The 20673-nt window shown below is 41.5% G+C and overlaps 1 protein-coding gene across 4 annotated transcripts in view; it reads right to left on the minus strand.

The window, feature by feature from the left end:
- The window catches only part of PCGF3 (polycomb group ring finger 3), a 72459-nt gene that overhangs the window by 13769 nt on the left and 38017 nt on the right, over positions 1–20673 (minus strand). For 3 of the 4 annotated variants that reach the window (XM_074931394.1, XM_074931396.1, XM_074931395.1), the window contains 2 exons: positions 16057–16174; positions 9805–9901 (listed from right to left, as the gene is read on the minus strand). In XM_074931394.1, coding sequence (XP_074787495.1) covers positions 9805–9901; positions 16057–16165 — 206 coding nt within the window. In that variant the 5' untranslated portion in view covers positions 16166–16174. Of the gene's footprint in view, positions 1–9804; positions 9902–16056; positions 16190–20673 lie in introns of those variants that run through there. The other variant, XM_074931393.1, reaches the window with a different exon arrangement.

A 20673-nucleotide genomic window follows, 5' to 3' on the forward strand; every position in this document is an offset into this window, starting at 1 on the left:
TATCTGACATTCCCCCTTTTTGTTTTTGAAGCATTTGTGTCAGAGTTTGATGAGCTCGTTCGATGATTGCTTGTCCAGTGGGAGAGTGTGGAATTCCTGTGCAGTGTTTAATGCCCCATAAGATACAGAAGCACTGGAAGTGTCCAGAAATATATGCTGGACCATTGTCTGTTTTGATCTTTCTTGGCACTCCAAGTACAGCAAAAGAACTATATAAGTGTTTTTCAACATGTTTAGCTGTCTCTCCAGCTTGAGCTGTAGCCCAAATAACCATGGAGAAGGTATCAATAACAACATGTATATATTTTAACCTACCAAATTCTGCTATGTGAGTAACATCCATTTGCCACAATTGTAAAGGTGATAGGCCCCGTGAGTTAACTCCTGATCCCAGACCAAACCCTACTTTTTGACAGGATGGGCAAGAGGCCACAATGCCCTTCGCATCCGCAAGAGGAATTTTAAATTGTTTATGCAACATTTTTGCTGACTGATACAAAAAATTGTGAGATTCTCTAGCTTGTGCAAACAAATTTGGAGAGGGCCCAGACCAGGCTGGAGCAACCAATTGATCAGCTAGTTCATTTCCATACCCTAATCCTTCTTTGGATTGGTGACTTCTGATGTGAATAATAAAGTAGACAACGCTTCTCTGATCAAGAGTGTGAACTAGTTGTTGCAACAGTTTCCCTTCTGTATCAGGCACAGACATTAGGGCTTGACAAGCTATTGACGGCAATAGTCACAACACTTCATTAGAGAAATTGACTTGTAGATCTACTGCTGCAAAGGGTCCTGTACCTAACAACATTTGCGCTTGAACGAGATAAAGTGGATCACCTTGTGGTCGTGGCTGAGCTTGCTCATTATTAGCTAATTTAGCCCATGCACTTTCAAACAACATTTTTCGAGATGGAGTTAATGTAACTGCTGCTATTTGATCAATATCTTTTGGAATTAACAGTGATGATGAAAAAATATAATTAATAATTTGTTTTGTTAATTGATGATGAAGACCATTTTGCAGTACTGAAGCTCTAGCCTTTTCAAGCAATTTCCAGTCTAAATGATCCCATTCATGAGTACCGCTAACACTATTAATAGAAACAGTAAACACTTGTACACTTTCAGGAATAAAAGACCCCTCCACTATAGCATCTCTAATAATCCCTTTCCATCGGTGCATGGCCACAGAGGTACTCTGCACCTGTGAAGAAAAAAGATGTGAAGTTGTAGGATGAGACGAAGGAAGTGCAGCCTCTGCCTGTGATGATGGCAAGAATGGATTAGAAGCAAGTACTGAAACTGAACAGTCAGGTGGCGGGTCAGGAGCAGACGGTTGCAGTTGCTTGCCAGATGAAAAGGTACACGATCTGTGCTCCATCTTCTCCTCCCGTGTTGCAGCCAGTTTTTCAAGCTTGTCTATAAGTTGCAAGAGTGAAGTTCCTTTGTTTGAAACGCCGACTTGTGAGGCGGGGGTTTCTCTCCCTGCGAGGAAGGTGCAGGCGGCGATACGTCGGTTCTGCCCACATTCCCATCTGCGCCCCGCCCCCCGCTGGGCTCCGTTGATGCCCCCGCTCTCCCCTCGCTCTCCACTCTCATGGCGCCAGGCGCACTTCCAGCATCGCCCGCTCCCGCCCGCTCAGCTCCCGGTCTAACCCCTGCAGCTCGCTGCGGCCCCGCCAGCGCGACCGATGAAGCAAACAGTTTTTTTGGCTGACATAGCGCGATGGAATCTGCCAGCAGCGCAGGCACCGGAGGCGGCATATCAGAGCCAGAAGCCGCTTCTACAGCTGCAAAGGCAGAAGTACCAGCCATGTGGTCACCAGCCATGCGGTCGCCAGCCGCACGGTCACCGCTCAGCTCCTCTACTGTCCCGCGATTCAGCTTCCAGAGCACGGGAATAGTCACTCACTACTTCTGCCGACCTCCCCCCCTCACTGATCGCGTCCCAAAGCTTTTTTCCTATGGATTCCCAGGTAGATATCTCAAATATGAGACCTGCACTGGAGATAAGTCATCTTTCCCAGCTCCATTTCACCAAGCCTTTCAGGGTGGACTTATCTTATTTTATGCCCTCATGGAGAGGATATCTTGGAGGACTTTCACTACTGCTTGCTCATCCCTGCCGAGAACAGACCCCATTCCTCCCCGGCCGCCTCTTCTTTTCGCGGATCTTCAACCCAAATTACAGCGCACTGCTTCTCACCTTCAGACCCCGGGGCAGGGTCTGGATCAGTTTCAACCAGCTTTCCACCCTCGATTGCACCTCCTTCAAGTCCCCAGCGAAGACTTGTGCCAATCTTGAGGGTCCCTGTTCAGGCGCCAGATGCGGGAGCTATGGACAGGCACACGACCAGTATGACCAAGCAATGCCAATTTATTGAAGGTAAGCAAGCCCTTTTATAGGTTTCTCCTGTGCACGCGAATGGTACATGGTGCAATCCTTATGACTGGACAGTTAGCTTTGTCCACGCACTTCAAGCCTTCTCACGATTGGATAATAAGCGCCACACTCAAATGACTTTCTCCGCCCAACCCCTCTCCTGGAGCTGGTTGCTGTGTTCTTTGTTCTATATCCTTGCCGAGGTGTGCACATGTGTAGGATTGCTCACATGTCCATTATCTCCCAACAAGTGTAGCTCAAATAAATGAAAAGTAATAATCCCACTGGAACTGGAGCAGCAGGATTGGTTAAGATTCTAAACTTTAATTACCAGTTCATTTTGACAAAATTCTGTTTTACTCTAAAATAAGTCACTGTCTGAAAGAAACAAAGTATTACCCTAAATTCCAATTAATAAATAAAATCAGAAACATTTCAAATGTCTGCCTTGGCTGCTGCAAGGTCATTACCCCAAGTGAGTTTGCAATACCAAATCCTGAATCTGACTTAAACAGGAGAAGAGGCTTGCAAGAGTAGTCTCAGGCTTCTCATCACCTGACATATACACTTCACAGCAGTGGAGACCAGTAAAGTAGTACAGAAATGATGACAAATCAAGAGATTTACAGTCAACCATTACAATCTTTTAAGTAGCACTACAAAAAGAATCAAAGTATCATTAATTCTAAATTCATGCAATTTCAACAAGTAGAAATCCCATTTGCACAGGCTGGGACTTTTATGTGTCACATACGTATTGCATGAACATTTCCCGAAGTACTGCAACGTAATCAGCTATCAATCAGAGGTGAGAATTTAAGAGTACTCAGAAATGTGAAACAGGAGACACATTTGGTTTACCTGTTTTCCAGATAAAAGGAGATGAACAGGAATGCAAATCTACACTCTAAGACATTTTGTAAAACTCCTGACACTCAATTCTTTATTAAAAAACATACATATCCAGAAGCAGTGTGGGCAAAAGCTGTTTCAGTCTTGAAGGGGCGGTATTTTGGAACTAGTTCAACTAGGTCCTTTGCAGTGTATTCAAGGACCAAAACCAAGTAATAAATTTCCTTCTAGCTGTTCTCAATTTGATGCTGTTTCCTGGCCCCTTCTTGCACAGAAAAAAGCTTCTGAACCAAGGCACTATTATATTCCTGTAGCTTTACAGAAGACACATATGCTGTCTTGTCAGTTATTTGTTCTTGTCTATCGTCATCTACTTGTCATATAACATATTATCAATGTACACTACTACTCTTCAAATGCAGAGCTGGAATAACAAGTTTCAAGCTCTTGAATCAGGATCAACGTGAGCAATGTCTGTATCAACAGTGTTCTGTAAAAGTGAAGAGAAATCAGGCTAATTTTCTATAAGCTTTGCTTCAAAAGTTCTTTCAGAACTGAGAAAGGCACCCTGAAAACTACCACAAAAAAAGCAAACTCTTTATAAAGGCAGACAAAACACTATGTGATATGCAACAGCTAGGCCAGACAGACTGCCACAATAGATTAACAGATTTTCATCAGCAGAAGTGTTGTGGTTTAATCCCAATCAGCAACTACACACCATCCAGCCGCTCACTTCTTCCTCCCCTCTCACAGTGGGAAGGAGAGAAGAATCCAACGAAAAAAGAAAGAAAAGGTTAAGATAAGACTATTTTAGTAACTAAATAAAACAAAATATAATCAAAGTAACAATAATAACAATAAAATACAATAATAATAATACATTATTAAGGAATATATACTTGTACATATTGTAAGACAAAGGAATATAAAAAAGAGAGAGAGAAAAAAAAAACAAGAGAAGTGATACACAGTGCAATTGCTCAACCCCCACTAACCAATGTCTGAGTAGCTATCTGCCCCCACAGCAAACTCACAGAATAACAGAATTATCTAGGTTGGAAAAGACTTTGAAGATCATCTAGTCCAACCATTAACCTAACATTGACAGTTCCCAACAACACCATATCCCTCAGTGTTATGTCAGCCCGAATCTTAAACACCTCCAGGGGATGGGGACCCCACCACCTCCCTGGGCAGCACATTCCAATACCTAAAAACCCGTACTGTAAAGAAATACTTCCTGATGTCTAGTCTAAACCTTCCCTGGCACAGCTTGAGGCCATTCCTTCTTGTCCTATTGCTTGTTACTTGGTTAAAGAGACTCATCCCCAGCTCTCTGCACCCTCCTTTCAGGGAGCTGTAGAGGGCGATGAGGTCTCCCCTCAGCCTCCTCTTCTCCAGACTAAACACCCCCAGTTCCCCCAGCCGCTCCCTGTACGACCTGTGCTCCAGACCCTGCACCAGCTTCGTTGCCCTTCTCTGGACACACTTGAGTCATTCAATGTCCTTTTTGTAGTGAGGGGCCCAAAAACTGAACAAAGGAATCGAGGTGCAGCCTCCCCAGTGCCGAGTACAGGGGTAAGATCCCTTCCCTATACCTGCTGGCCACGCTAGTGCTGACACAAGCCAGGATGCCATTGGCCTTCTTGGCCACCTGGGCACACCGCTGGCTCCTGTTCGTCGGGCTGTCAATCAGCACCCCCAGGTCCCTCTCTGACTGGCAGCTCTCCAGCCACTCCTCCCCAAGCCTGTAGCACTGCTGGGGTTGTTGTGGCCCAAGGGCAGCCCCCGGCATTTGGCCTTATGGAAACTCCTCCAGTTGGCCTCAGCCCATGGCTCCAGCCTGTCCAGGTCTCTCTGCAGAGCCTCCCTACCCTCGAGCAGATCAACACTCCCACCCAACTTGGTGTCATCTGCAAACTCACTGAGGGTGCACTCGATCCCCTCGTCTAGATCATCAATAAAGATGTTAAACAGGAGTGGCCCCAAAAACGAGCCCTGGGGGACACCACTCGTGACTGGCCGCCAACTGGATTTAACTCCATTCACCACAACTCTTTGGGCCCGGCCATCCAGACAGTTTTTTACCCAGCAAAGCATTGTGCCCATTCAAGCCATGAGCAGCCAGTTTCACCAGGAGAAAGCTGTGGGAAAAGGTGTCAGAGGCCTTACTAAAGTCAAGGTAGACAACATCCACAGCCTTTCCCTCATCCAATAAGCAGGTTGCCCTGTCGTAGAAGGAGATCAGGTTTGTCAGGCAGGACCTGCCTTTCATAAACCCATGCTGACTGGGCCTGAACATCTGGCTGTCCCGCACGTGTTGTGTGATGGTACTCAGGGTGAACTGCTCCATCAGCTTCCCAGGCACCAAAGTCAAGCTGACAGGCCTGTCATTTCTCAGATCATCCTTCCAACCCTTCTTATATCTGGGCATCACACTGGCCATTTTCCAATCTGTTGGGACCTCCCTGCTCAGCCAGGATTGCTGGGAAATGATGGAAAGCGGCTTGGCGAGCACCCCAGCCAGCTCCTTCAGCACCCTCGGGTGTATCCCATCTGGTCCCATAGACTTGTGTGTGTCTGTGTGATGCAGCAGGTCACTGTCTCCTCCTGGATTGCAGGGGGGGTCGTTCTTCCAGTCTCTGTCTTCTGGCTGAGGAGGCTGGATTCCCTCAGTACAACTAACCTTGCTATTAAAGACTGAGGCAAAGAAGGCATTAAGCACCTCAGCCTTTTTCTCATCACTTGTTACTATGTTTCCTCCTGTGTCTAGCAGGGGATGGAGGCTCTCCCTGGTCTTTCTTTTGCTCTTGACATACTTACAGAAACATTTCTTCTTGTCCTTGATTGCTGAAGCCAGATTTTTATTTGGGCTTTAGACCTCCTGATTTCTGCCCTGCATAGCCTCACAGTGTTGTTGTAATCACTGTGAGTGTCTAGCCCCTTCTTCCAAAACTGTAAACTCTCCTTTTCTCCCTGAGTTCCAGCCAAAGCTCCCTGTTCAGTTAGGGTGGTCTTCTCTGCCGCTTGCTTCTCTTAGAGCACCTGGGGACTGCCTGCTCCTGTGCCATTAAGACTTCTTCCTAAAAGACTGTCCAGCCTTCTTGGACCCCTATACCCTCCAGGATCATCTCCCAAGTGATTCTGTCAAGCAGGTGCCTAAACAAGTCAAAGTCAGCCCTTTGGAAGTCCAGGATGTCACTCCTGCTGCCCCATCTCCTGGCTTCCCTAATAGAGAAATGTATTATTTCATGATCGCTGTGCCGAAGTCAGTCTCCAAGTGCCACATCATCCACCAGTCCTTCTTTGTTCACAAAGAGGACATCCAGCAGGGCACCTTCTCTGGTCAGTTCACACACCAGCTGTGCCAGGAACTTATCTGCCACACATCTGAGGAATCTCTGGGACTGGTCCTGCTCTGCTGTGTTGTATTTCCAGCAGATGTTTGGGAAGTTAAAGTCACCCACAAGAACAAGGGCAAGCGATCGTGAGATTTCTCCTAAATGCCTACAGAATATTTCATCCACCTCTCTGTCCTGTGTGGGTGGCCTATAGTAGACTCCTGCTACAACATCCACCCTGTTGGCTTTCCCCCTGATTCTAACACAAAGACACTCCACCCTGTCATCACTACACTTGTACTCAATACAATCATAATAGTCCCTAGCATACAGCACCACCCCACTGCCTCTCCTTCCTTGTCTATCCCTCCTAACAAGCTTATAGCCATCAACTGGTGCACTCCAGTCATGGGAGACATCCCACCATGTTTATAACAGTCACTACATCATAATTTTCCGGTTTCATCATGCCTTCAAGCTTCTGTTTGTTACCCATGCTGTGTGCATTATTATACATGCACTTCAGATGGGCTGATGTCCCCAGCACCTTTTTGCATTTAGAGTTCCTGAGTCCAGCCTGAGCTTTCACAGCTTTTACCATGGTTACTGATCCATCAATATCCCTTGCATCTTTGTCATGGTGCATGTCTCCATCCCTTGCCTCCACTGAGATGGCAGGATCATCACGGGCACAACAGCCCACAAACTGTGGTAATCTACCCTGGGGCTTATGTCTGGGAGTTCAAGTTTTGTCCCCCTCCCCTTTCAAATCCAATTTAAATCTCTCTCAATGAGCCCAGCTAACTCCTGCCCCAAGATCCTTTTTCCCCTCTGGGACAGGTGTATCTCACCTGATGCCAAAAGGTCTGGCATCCTGTAGACTAACCCATGATTGAAAAATCCAAAGTCCTGATGGTAACACCAGTCTCGGAGCCACAAGTTCATCTGTTGGGTTCTCCTACAATCTTCTTCATCCATCCCTGCACCTGAAGGGATGGAGGACAACACTATTTGTGGCCCCAACTCCTTAAGCAGTTTCCCTAAGGCACTGAAATCTCTCTTCATTGTTTTAGGACTTATCTTGGTAATATTGTTGCTACCTACCTGAAAAACCAAGAGAAGGTAGTAGTCCTTGTGTCTCACTAGAACAGGGAGTTTTACCCTGAGGGCCTTCACCTGGGCCCGAGGAAGGCAGCAGACTTCGCTATGAAGCAGGTCTGGTCTGCATATTGGGCCTTTGACACCCCTCAGAACAGAGTCACACACTAATATGACCCTTCTGAGTTTTCTTTTAGAATGTGTCGTAATACTTGGTCTAGAGTGACCCGGACTTGGTTGACCTTCATCTTCCTCCTTGTATGACTCATTTTCTTCATCCTTCTCTACTTCATTCAAAAGTTCCAGGGCCACTTATCTATTGTGGAGGGGTACCATGGAAAATAAGGGAAGTCGGGAGGGGATTTTTCCTGCCTCCCTGAGCTGGGACCTGTTTCCAGCCTCCCCCATCTCTCAGGTTCCCTCCTTCTGCCTGGTAGCAAGAGGGTGAGGGATCATCTGCCTCTTTTGGGGCCTCCATTTGCTCCTTATGCTTCAGGGGTGCTAAGGTGCTACTCCACCAGTCAATTTTCCTTTCACACTCCTTAATACTTCTTAATCTTTCTACCTATTCTTTGAGTTCCACCACCAGGCTGAGCAGGTCATCCAGTAGATGACAGCACACACAGGTGCTGTCACTGCTGCCCTCCAGCAGGATTGACAGGCTCAGGCACTCCCTGCAGCCTGGGACCTGGATTGCTGCATGTTTGCATGGCAACTCCGTCTGGGTCACCACATTCTTTCTGGTGGTGGTTCTGATGCAAGTGGAGACCATAGTTCAGTCTACTCATGGAGGACGGTATGAACCAGCTCAGATAAGCTCTAGACCCAGGAGAGGGACTATGCCCTGTCAGCTCACCCTGCCTGTGTGAACTGCCATGCCACAGCCTTCTGACACACCATGCCCTGTTTGCCCATCCCGGTCACCACACTCCCGGTTGCCACCTCCCTGGAGAGTTCTTGTATGTGAGGGGTGTTGGGCATCATCACTCCAGTCTTCGCCCACTCTGAGTCCCCGCTACCCTCGTTCACAGCTCACTCTTCCCCCTCAGAGCAGGGGGCGGCTTGAGGCACTCCCACTTCCCTGGGCTTCTGCCTTCTCAGCTTGTGGTTTTGCCACAGGTTTTTGACACACTCAGAAGGGTCCCCTGCCGCTATCCTCCTCTTCTCCACCCAGGTTTATATAGTGAGAACATGATGTCCTATGGTATGGAATATCCCTTTGGCTCGTTCAGGTCACCTGTCCTGTCTATGCTCACTCCCAGTTACTTATGCACCTGTTCACTGGCACTGGGAAACTGAAAATCCTTAATTTAGGATAAGTACTACTTAGCAACAAATAAAACATCAGTGTGTTATCAATATTGTGCTCATACTACATCCAAAAGCACTCTACCAACTACAAGGAAGGAAATTTAACTCTATCCCACCTGAAACCAAGACAAAAAGTTACTCCAGTAAAACAAAAGGAAAGCACTGAAGGAAAAGAAAGGGAATGTCTTTTCCAAAAATAAAAGACAACCAAACCAAAACAAAGCTACATAGGGAAAAAAAAAAAAGTAATTATGAACAATACCACATTCATATTAAGCCAGAAAGCGAGAGCACTCTGTAGGAATCAAAACAGAACGAAGGACAATATTGTTCCATTCTAGAGATTAAAGCCACTGGTTGAATATTTTTTCTGCCATATTCTTACCAGTTCCTATGAACTAAACAGACCTTTCAAAGATTAACTGAACAATAAAGCTGCAGTTATTTCTCTCATTACTCTGTCAGACACTGAAAAGCACTGTTCAACTAAGACTAATTATTTTGTTTCATTTACATAACTTTTATAACTGAAACATACAAAATGAGTAATGACTAAATCCTATTAAAACTCATAGAGAAATTAAACAGGAAGTGCATACTTTGCTTGCTTTCAAGTCTGGAAGAAGCTAACAGATGTCAAGGAGTTGCAAATTCATAGCAAAGTTTGATCCCTTATCTCCTCAATCACCTTCAAACTTCCTTTTAAATGTTGCTGGATAAGCAAGTAAGAAAATTTAGGAAAAAGCTGTGCTGCATTAAAGAGGCTGAAACAGTCTAGTGTGAATTTAGTTGCACTTCTGCTTTCATACTTACCCAATATACTGTAATGGGTGGCTCTGATGTATAACAATTCTACAGGTCGGACAGGTGTTGTTTTCCTCCAAATATTTCACTAGGCAGCTTCTACAGACTGATAATAATGACATTCATAATTAAAAAGAAATAAAAGAAGCATAATGAAGTTTGGTTTGTACAGTCACAGAAATGCACCTTACTGAAATTTACACAAAGTTAATTTTTTACGTCATGTAAGTGTGATGTCTAATCATGAAGAATACAGTTTCCAATATCTGTCACTAATGTTCTTGATACAGGGAAGTGATGCACCAGAATTAAGGCATCTGTACCTAGCATAAGTCTTCCTAATAAAGTATATAACAGAGAATTCTACTCCAGAATTTATTAGAACAGCAATTTCTATCAGGTCAACATCATATTGCTTGCATCATTCAGCTTGCACAGATGATATTACAGAAACTGTATCCCATTAAGATACTAAGCCTATTTGCCTTAACCATGGCCACATGTAAAAGTAAAGAGTTCAGTGGCAATGAACCCAACACAACAAGGTTATTTCAAAGTTGGATACTTTTTAAAAGAACAGAAAACTCAAAAAATGGATATCCAGGTGCTATTTAGATTCTAACTTTCACAAAGTACACTACTTGTTAAACTTCTACCAGGAAAAAAAAAAAAAAAATTACATGGGCACAGACCTTCAGTATTTGTAAAATGACCTGGTAGAAGTTGCTAATGCAGTCATTCATTATAAAGCTGCATAGTCTGCATAGTTTTTGAGCTGTTTCCATATGCATATATATAATCATTTCATTCAAAGTAAACTATTTATACTAATGCCCACCCCCTTTCAGAAACAGTACTCTATTACACACTGCTACATGATATCCTGACACACTTGAAGTTCCAACTCAAAAATGGAGAAAAAAAAAAAAAAAAAAGGGGGAGTAGGGTGGGTGCGAAAAGTCAGAATTAACTTTTTCTTAAACAGCAACACTTCATGTGATCTTGGTAGTAATGCACTCAATCTTATCACATAAAATTACTGTAACTATAAGGCCGTCACCCTCTCAGACAGGATGATAGTACAATTAAATAAACACCTGTTAACATAAAAAAAATATGGATCAGCAAATGAAGCATAGTAAATCTATGTTATTCATTGTATTTACACGCTTAGGATGACAGTACTGTTGCTGACAGAGGTTAGATCAAGCCTCGTAGCTTTGCACACTAAGCACAGATCTCACACAGCAGACTGTTTCAGTGGAGTGCCAGAGCAATAGATCCTTTTGAAAAGTGAAGCCAAACCCCAGTCTTACCAAGTCAGTAGAAGCAGGGACAGGTATTCTGGGAAGAGTAAAGGGACATTGCCCAGTTGTGTAGGGATGGGGTCAGGAACACCAAGGCGTGGCTGGAGCTGAACTTGGCAAGGAACACAAAGAATAAGAAGGGCGCTTCTATAGGTATGTCAGCCAGAAAAGGAAAGCCAAAGAAAGTGTACCCACCCAATGAACATGACTGACAAACTGGTAACAATGGACAAGGAGAAGGCTGAAGTACTTGAGTATTTTGCCTCAGTTTTCATTGGCAATCTCTCTTCCCACCCCTCTCAAGTGGATGGACCTCAAGGCAGGGACTGGAGGATCAAAGTCCCTCCCACTATAAGAGAAAATCAGGTTTGTGACCACCTAAGGAACATCAACATACATAAGTCTATGGGACCTGAGGAGATGCATCCCAGAGTCCTGAGGGAACTGGTTGATGTAATTGCCAAGCCACTCTCCATGATAGTCATGGAAGTCAGGTGAAGTCCCCAGGACTGGAAAGAAGGAAACATTGCACCAATATTTGAAAAGGATATAAAGGAAGGACCCTGGGAACTACTGATCTGTCAGCGTCACCTGTGTGCTTGGGAAATTCATAGAACAGAGCCTCCTAGAAGCTATGTTAAGGATGGAGGACAGGGAGGTGATCTGAAACAGCCAGCATGGCTTCATCAAGTCCAAGTCCTGCCTGACCAACCTAGTGGCCTTCTACAATGGAGTAAGTACATCAGTGCACAAGGGAAGAGATTGGACAAGGGAAAAAGATATAGATGTCATCCAAGATATGGATGGACTTCTGTAAGGCCTTTGACACGGTCCCCCACAACACCCCTCTCTCTAAATTGGAGAGATAGGGATTTGATGGATGGACTATTCAGTGGATAAGGAATTCGCTACATGGTCACAGCCAGAGAATAGTGGTCAACAGCTCAATGTCCAGGTGGAGATCAGTATTGACTGGTGTCCCTCAGTAGTCAGTATTGGGACCAGTACTATTTAATATCTTCAGCAACAACATACAGAGTGGGATAGAATACATCCTTAGCAAGTTTTTTGATGATACCAAGTTGAGTGGTGTGGTTGACACACCTGAGGGATGGGATGCCATTCAGAGGGACCTGGACAAGCTCAATAAGAGAGACCACGTGAACCTCATGAGTTTCAGCAAGATCAAGTCGAAGGTCCTGCACCTGGGTTAGGGCAAACCCCAGTATCAATACAGGCTGGGGGATGAAGGGATTGAGAGCAGTCCTGCAGAGAAGAACTTGGAGTAGTGATGGGTGAAAATCTGGACATGAGCCAGCCATGTGTGCTTGCAGCCCAGAAAGCCAACCGTATCCTGGTCTGCACCAAAAGAAGCATGGCCATCAGGTCAAGGGAGGTGATTCTGACCATCTACTCCACTCTTGTGAGACCCCACCTGGAGTACTACATCTAGCACTGGAGTCCTCAGCATATGAAAGACATGGACCCGCTGGAGCGGGTCCAGAGAAGGGCCAAAAAATGGTCAGAGGGATGAAATACCTCTCTGATGAGGAAAGGCTGAGAGTGTTGGGGTTGTTTAGCCTGGAGAAGAGAAGGCTCTGGGGAGACCTTACTGTAGTCTTTCAGTACTTAAAGGGAGCTTATAAGGAAGATGGGAATGGACTTTTTAGTAGGACCTGTTGCAACAGGACAAGGGATAATGGTTTTAAACTAACAAAATGTAGATTCAGACTAGATATAAGGAAGACATTTTGTACAACAAGGGTGGTGCAACACTGGAACAGGCTGCCCAGAGATGTAGTAGATGCTCCATCCCTGGAAATATTCAAGTTCGGGTTGGACTGGGCTCTGAGCAACCTGACCTAGTTAAAGACTACTCCTCATTACAGGGGAATTGGACTAGACAACATTTAAAGATCACTTCCAACCCATACCATTCAATGATTCTATGATTCTTTCTAAAACAACATCCCATTTCAGTACATCTTTCAGTTTGGGCTAGATATACACTAACCCTTCCTAAACTGAACTCATCACAAGTCAGCTTCGGTTCTGGCAGGTTTGTTAGTCTAAGCACAGCATCCAAATAAATGCAATTACATAGATTATGAAGGGTGCTGCAGTCTTCTAGTTTGGTTCCTTTTTCACAGGGTCAAGTTTGGATTAATAAATTCTCCTGAAACTGGAAGTCCTAGGATCATGGGACAGCCCATACGGGGGGATCATTCTAGGCTTTGAAACAATAGTATTGCTAGAGTTTTTATACTAACTACGATTTCCAAAGTCCCTGATCTCCATTTACCCAGATACTTGGGCGCTGATTGTAGGTCTGAACTGAGCTGTACATTTTCTTGTTATTTTTACAGTACACTTAAACACATCAGAGAATTTTCATTAGAAAAGGAACAGGCAAGGTTAATCCTCACTCTTTTTTTTTTTTTTTTTTAACAGTTTCATTCCTCTTCACTTTTTTCATTTCTATATCTAGCTGAAGAAATACAGTTGGTCTTTCACCATCCTCATGAACTCACAAAACAATACCTTTCATAAGATACGAGGATTATCCTTTCATAACATAAAAGGACAGCTTTCACACATAAACAGTAATGAAACTCAAATGAAACTCAAATTATAAATGTAAAGGCTTAACAAGACCTGCATATATCTGCTAGCCTAGAATTCTTATCAAGAAACCACATGTAAACTAGGAAAGACTTATCAGTGAGTTACTACTAACAAAGTTTTTAAATTATAGGCCTGCCTGTCACCAATAAACTAAGGATATAGCAGAGAGCAAAAAAGCTTCTTTCCTTCTGAATTCTGTTTTACAAAATGAAGTTGGCCCTGTCCCTCCAAAGCACTGGCCATGGTCCTCCAAATGACTCTTATCAAAGGACTTGAGAGCTACATTTACTACTGAAGTGAAGAGTCTCTGTATGTCTAAAGGACAGAAAATTAGAAAAAAAACAAAAGAAAAAGATAAGAACACCATGCAGTTCAGCGTAGAAACAGAGAAAATTTCAAAGTGCTGTAATTCAGCAGAGAATCCAGTATCTCAAAAGGCAGGTTACTTTCAGGATAGATTTTGCAAGAGTGCTTTTCCAGGAACATATATTATTAGCATTAACATACACAATACAAACAACACCAACATGTATAAAGTTTTTGAAACAAGACAAGGCTATGTGCCTCTACTCAGAAAACTGTAATTCTACAAGGCACACACTGAAGTAGTATTCTGAAAACATAAACTGCCAAAATAAGGGAGGGACAAGTCACAGGGAGCCGGTGAAACAGAAGCTAGAAAGGAGCGTTCCCTGGCTGTAGCATTGTGGATTAATCTAAAAATTTCCTCCACAAGCAAACGTAGGAAATGGTGTAGATGATGTTAGTGAGAGGGTTTTGTGGGTTTGGTTGTTTTTTTTTAAAGAACCATATCAGCCACATTAACTTATTACAATACTGGTTTTGTAGATAATCCTGTTAATAGCTGCATCAAAGAATTTGGCACAGAACTAAGAAGTGTAGCTTAAGGATCTCTATACTTCAAAAAGAACGCTATGGAAATTAAGATGTGAAACAGATGCAGAAGGGACATGAGAATAATCAAAATGACATGGAAGTGTGACAAGAACAAACTCAAAGCTGATGAACAGAACTACTAAATGGAATACAATGGAAAATGTAATCTCTCACAAATCATGAGCACTGTGTTTCCCCTTTGTAAGATGTTTTAGGTGAAGACTAACTTCCCTGAGACTTTCATTTTATGGAGATGAAGTCACTGTCACCAAATAACTCCTCCCAAGAAAGTTTAGGATTATGAGTCATTAAGCTATTCAAACAACATAACTAACTTTATCAGAAGAAAAGTAAAATACTGTGACATAAGGGCCACATTAAAATATGGGATGTTTGAAGTTGTATGGCAAATACTATTTAATAGATTAATACAAGTGCATATAAACAAAACAAATAATATTCTAAGCTCCGATCAGATGAAACTGGACAAATAGAAGCTCCTGGGTGACACAGATGTGGGTAAATTGCAGGGATTCTGAATACACAACTAGAAAAAAATACTCTTAGTAAAATTGTGTAATGTAAGGTGTAAAGGCATTGATGGGGCTGCTACAGCAGATATTTAATGTCAGTACAGCAGGGCTTCTGGACTGAAGGTTAATTCCTCAGCTGATACCTACCTCGGCAAAGGAAACTGATAATCAGAACAGATTCAAGACAGAGAATAGTACTGGAGTTACCACTTTGGACTATAAGGGTGCTTCTGCTCAGAAGGAATCTTTCCGGATCTTTGGTTGGAACTGTGCTAATATGCAAGGTTTCCACGAGAATATTGCAAACCCTAGCACTCCTATATCCCATGATGTCAACAACAAAGATGCTGGGATGGACTTACATACTCAGTTTTTTTGAAAAGGCTTTGCAAGGTTCTAGGGCATACTTCACCAATGTGAAACTAGAAATTCACAAAACAACATAACAACAAACAACTACCTCATTACAACATTTTGCAACAAAAGCTTATTTCTAGGGTACAATACAATATATTTGTTCTTTATTGATAAACTATAGCTGTTTTCTGCATAGGAACAGGAGATCGAGAGACATCTGGAAGGCTCCAGGTGGAGAACACCTATGTCAACTGTCACAAAAGAGAGAACTAGCCATTCCACATCCCTTTAGAGGAAGACAGACTGTATTCTTGAATGCATGATACCACTAATTGTATATGGCTTCATGTTTGTGTAGCACAACTTTAATGTTCTCTTCATTTACTTTATTAAAAAAAGTGGATAATCTGTTAAAAAAAGTTACATCTATGCACAATGGATTTTTTTTAATTTCAACTAAAACACATTAAAACATATCGCACATCAAGTTAAAAAAACAAAACCAAACCCGCTGTCTTTAACTTAATTATACTTCTACTTACAAGTATGTAAGCATTCTGTCACAGTAGTAGCATCAATCAGGTATCCACTGCACAGACGACAGGTTATATGGGCATTAATGTCCCAAAGCTTAATCTTTCTTGTTAGCATCTTTGGTGTCTGCAGAAAAGACATATCAAAGTAACACAGCTGTAGCAATCAGGTAAAAATAATTTGTGAACAAAGATTAACTAGAACTAACCCTGAAGATATGATCATACTGCTTTAGGCTCTCATATACTGTATGCATATGCATGTGTGATACCACTAACTTTTAAATGACTTCACAGAAGTGAAACAGTGTAAAACCCACAGCATTTTGCAAGTCAAAATTTCAATGGCATAGAAAGTCTTTCTAGTATTCAGTCCCTTTACCAACCAACGCACTTGGATTTAAGGTGAACCCCTATTATTCTAGCAATCTAAGTCATCATATTCAGTTAATAATAGGAAAAAATTCACAAAAATTTGGAGAGAGAAAATACTCAAAACAATTTGAGAATCAAAAGCATTTTGATAATTTCAAAGTCGAAATAACAAGGTCTAATTTGGCATAGACAGTTTAACCACACTTTTAAGTGTGCCTTGTTCCAGTATGGTTAAAGCATAATATTGAAGCTGTGTCTCAATAACAGAGTTGGAAAGTATACCTTCTGAAATCCCATTTTATTTAAAATCAATTAAAGAACACATTACAAACTAAAATAGTGTCATTGGCAGAGTTGCAGTTTGTTGTATTAAGAAACTTGAACTAGAAATTTGAGCTAGAAAATTTTTCTCCAGAGCAAGCGATGGCATAACCACTACTAAAAGGAAGAAAAATCAGAAATTAAAAATTAAACAGCTCATTTAACTATTTTGCAGCAACCTCAATTGCTTTTAGAGAAAACACCACACAAAGCCTATGCCTTAACAAACTGTTACCTTCTAACTATAGCTATATTTTATTTTTCACAATAAATTGAAATGAAAATGGTACTGTTACCATAAGTGGAAAGCATTCAAGTTAATTAACAGAACAGGCTAAACTGGCTTATAACCTATTACATTTGATTGCCACATTGCAGAAATCACACCCTACACTGTTTTCCATTAAAGTGACTTTATTCCCCTGACTTACAAATACTCATTTTCATTTAACTTATTTTGGAATATATTTCAAAATATGAAGTCTCATGTTTCCTAAATTTTACATAGAAGTATCATAACCAGGTTGTATGATCTTTTATTTAATTTGTTATGTACTTTTGCTATTTAATGAAGTGGTACTAAGCAAAAAGAACTATCAAAAGGCACATGTTCACACTGATCTGAACTATACCAGCACTGAAAAAGTACTTAATATTCCATTATAATCTTTGGAAAAGCACACCCATTGTCCTATATAAAAATGTCTAAGACAACTTCCATATCTCATGGCTAAAAAGTAAATGACACAAAAATCAAACTTTATGGTATCTGACATTTCTTAATGAAGCTAGTGACTAGCCATTACAGCAGAATGAAAATGCAACTTGGTTTTGCCGTACACAAGATAGTTCAGAATCTCTGCTAGGAAATTGAATTACTTTTCTAAATCGTATTTTATAGATTTATCTCTAACCAACTGAAAACCAGCCACATATTAAATCCTTGGAAATTAGTGCATGTGGTCTCCAGTTAAAGAAGCTACTGTAGAAAGTAAGTACATTTCTATGGCACAGGGGAAGAGCTATTCAACATCACTCTTTAAGTGAGTCCAGGAAATGGCTTAAAACCAGTAGTTAAAAAGAAAGCCAAGACAATGGAAAACATAATTCATGACTGGCAAAAAAGAAATTAAACTAAGGATACTTAAAAAGGCAATATCAATACAATTCCAGTTACTTGCCTAGGCAGAAATTCAGAAAAAAGTGTTCAGGATCACCACAGACTGAATCCAAGCTCTAATAAGGCAGAAGAGCCAAAGATATTACAGTGAAAGAAAATAAATGATGTTTTTTTTCTAGAAAAAGCATGACCATTTTTCCCCACTACACACACAATAGAGTCAAGCACTGCTACTAGGAAAAACCACCTGCAATTAACAAAAAACAGTTCAGATGGTATATAATATTATGAGAACAATGAATGAACCATACGGTGAAGAAGGTAAAAATACCACTAAATGGTAATAAAGCCCATTGTGTCAGAAAAAGAGCACAGCAAAGGTAATACACACCCCACTGACTGAATGGAAAACAAAATCATGCACTTTTTGGCAATGGAAAAATACATGGCTTCTAGAATATCCAGAGCAAGCTTGTCAAATCAACCTTATGAAAATTTTATATACCTTTCAAGAATGACAAAAAAACCCTCTCAGATGTCTAAAGAACAGCAACTGGGAACTATTGGAAGAAGCAGCAGAATGGGAACAGGTTTTTCCAGGTCATTAGACACCTCAGTTACAAAACAATACAAAGCCTCCTGTAGAAGATTTCTCCAGAAGGCAAGGCCCATGCTGCTATCTTGCAGCTGCTAGAACAAGAGAATGATCTCTTCTCTGAATATGCAGAGGCCCAAACATGGTAGCTGCAACACAGCTTCAATCTCCAATAAGCAATGCAACTTTCAAGGCCTGTAAGCAAGCTGTTGGATTTCACTTTAGCTTGCATCTTGTGTAATTGATACCTGTGTCCTTCTAATCTCAGCAAAAATAATTGGAATGCCTCTCATTTTTCAAAACAGTTACTGTATAACAATAAGAAGCCTTATTAAAAATAAGTTTAAAAAAAAAATAATTTAAAAGGCCAGACAAGTCCCTATCTATTTAGAAAGGAAGGGAGGAGCTAGCAACAAAATGGTGTATTACCAAGATATCAGTTCAGTTAGACAACATATTTAAAGACTCAGACTTTGAAGACAACTTTAATTGCTTCCCAGAGGGAAAGAGAAAAAAAAATAATTTAGCAAAACGACAGATATATGTAAGGAAGAAACAGAAGGACTATCATTGCAGCCTCATATAAGAAATTAAAATTCATTAATAACAGCAACAAATCAAAAACATGAAGTAATTCCACATTCGTCATCTGTCTGTTTTGTATCATTTCAGAGGAAAGTAGAAAACATAATTGCAAATTTTGCCACCAACTTTTTAAAATCATTATTAATGTATTTGAAAAGGATGCACAGTCATACTACAGAATACAAAGTTAAGCTACTATTCACAATACTTAGGAATAAATTCTGCATGTGGGTAGAGGCTAATATAGCATGACTTCCACATCCCTAATGGGAATATGCTAATGACTGTCAGCTCAGAAGGGATACTAGTCTATTTGAACCACACATCTGCTCTTGGTAAGGAGTCCCAACATTCCCATGTTCCTACAGCCTGCTGCCAAACAAAAGTTAAAAGTCACATTAATCATATAAAACCGTCAGGTTCTTAACACCCCACCAAAAAACCAGACCAAACATACTTTTTAAATAAGCATACATACACTGAAGTACACTGCTGTAGGGGAATAAGTGTGGATTAGATCTGAAGATAGAAACAAACCAAGGGTGCAAAAAATTTCTAAGACATGATAACAAGCATATTATATCATAAATCTCCAAGCTCTATTTCTATGTCATCTTAACTCCACCTTAATTATTATAGAGTACCCACTATTTCAGCATTACAAGTACAGTAATGAATTAAAAATCTATTTATTAAATATTTAAGATTATATATCACTCTAATCTGCTTGCAAATTTCAGTTAAAATATTGAGTTCATCAACCATGCAACAGAAAAACCTAGTTAATTTTTTTTTAACTGCTAGGCTCCCATGAAAGCAAGATGACATCTATCTTGATAAAAACTCAGTATCCTTCAGATGTTTCAGCATCTGTTTTTATTACTTAGGTAGCACTCTCAAAGAGCTACTTCTACCATACTAGTATGTAGTAATATAAAGAAAGGAGGAAAATCATGTTTAACAGCTGCTGGATGTCTCTTAACAATTCTGAATGAAATTACATTCTGCTTAGACTACTGACACTTTCTGTACATACCATTAATCCATGTTAGTAATCTCATGCAAATTGAAACTATACAGAAAAATTAAGTTTGACTAAGATCCACGAAGATTAGCCAGACTGACCTATTTTTCTATTTTCTAGGCAAATTCATGTTTCCCTTTAATACACCTCGAGTTGACATAGAGTTTAGGGATTATGGTGTAGTTAAGAAGGGTCAGTGTTAGGTTAATGGTTGGACTTGGATGATCTTCAAGGTCTTCTCCAACCTAGATGATTCTATGACTCAAACACCTCCAGGGATGGGGACTCCACCACCTCCCTGGGTAGCACATTCCAATGCCTAACAACCCGTTCTGGAAAGAAATGCTTCCTAATATCCAGTCTAAACCTTCCCTGGCACAGCTTGAGGCCACTCCTTCTTGTCCTATCACTTGTTACTTAGTTAAAGAAACTCATCCCCAGCTCTCTGCAACCTCCTTTCAGGGAGCTGTAGAGGGCGATCAAGTCTCCCCTCAGCCTCCTCTTCTCCAGACTGAACAACCCCAGTTCCCTCAGCCACTCCCCGTACGACCTGTGCTCCAGACCCTGCACCAGCTTCATTGCCCTTCTCTGGACACGCTCGAGTCA

This window comes from Athene noctua, chromosome Z (assembly GCF_965140245.1).
Source record: "Athene noctua chromosome Z, bAthNoc1.hap1.1, whole genome shotgun sequence".
Taxonomy (NCBI): domain Eukaryota; kingdom Metazoa; phylum Chordata; class Aves; order Strigiformes; family Strigidae; genus Athene; species Athene noctua.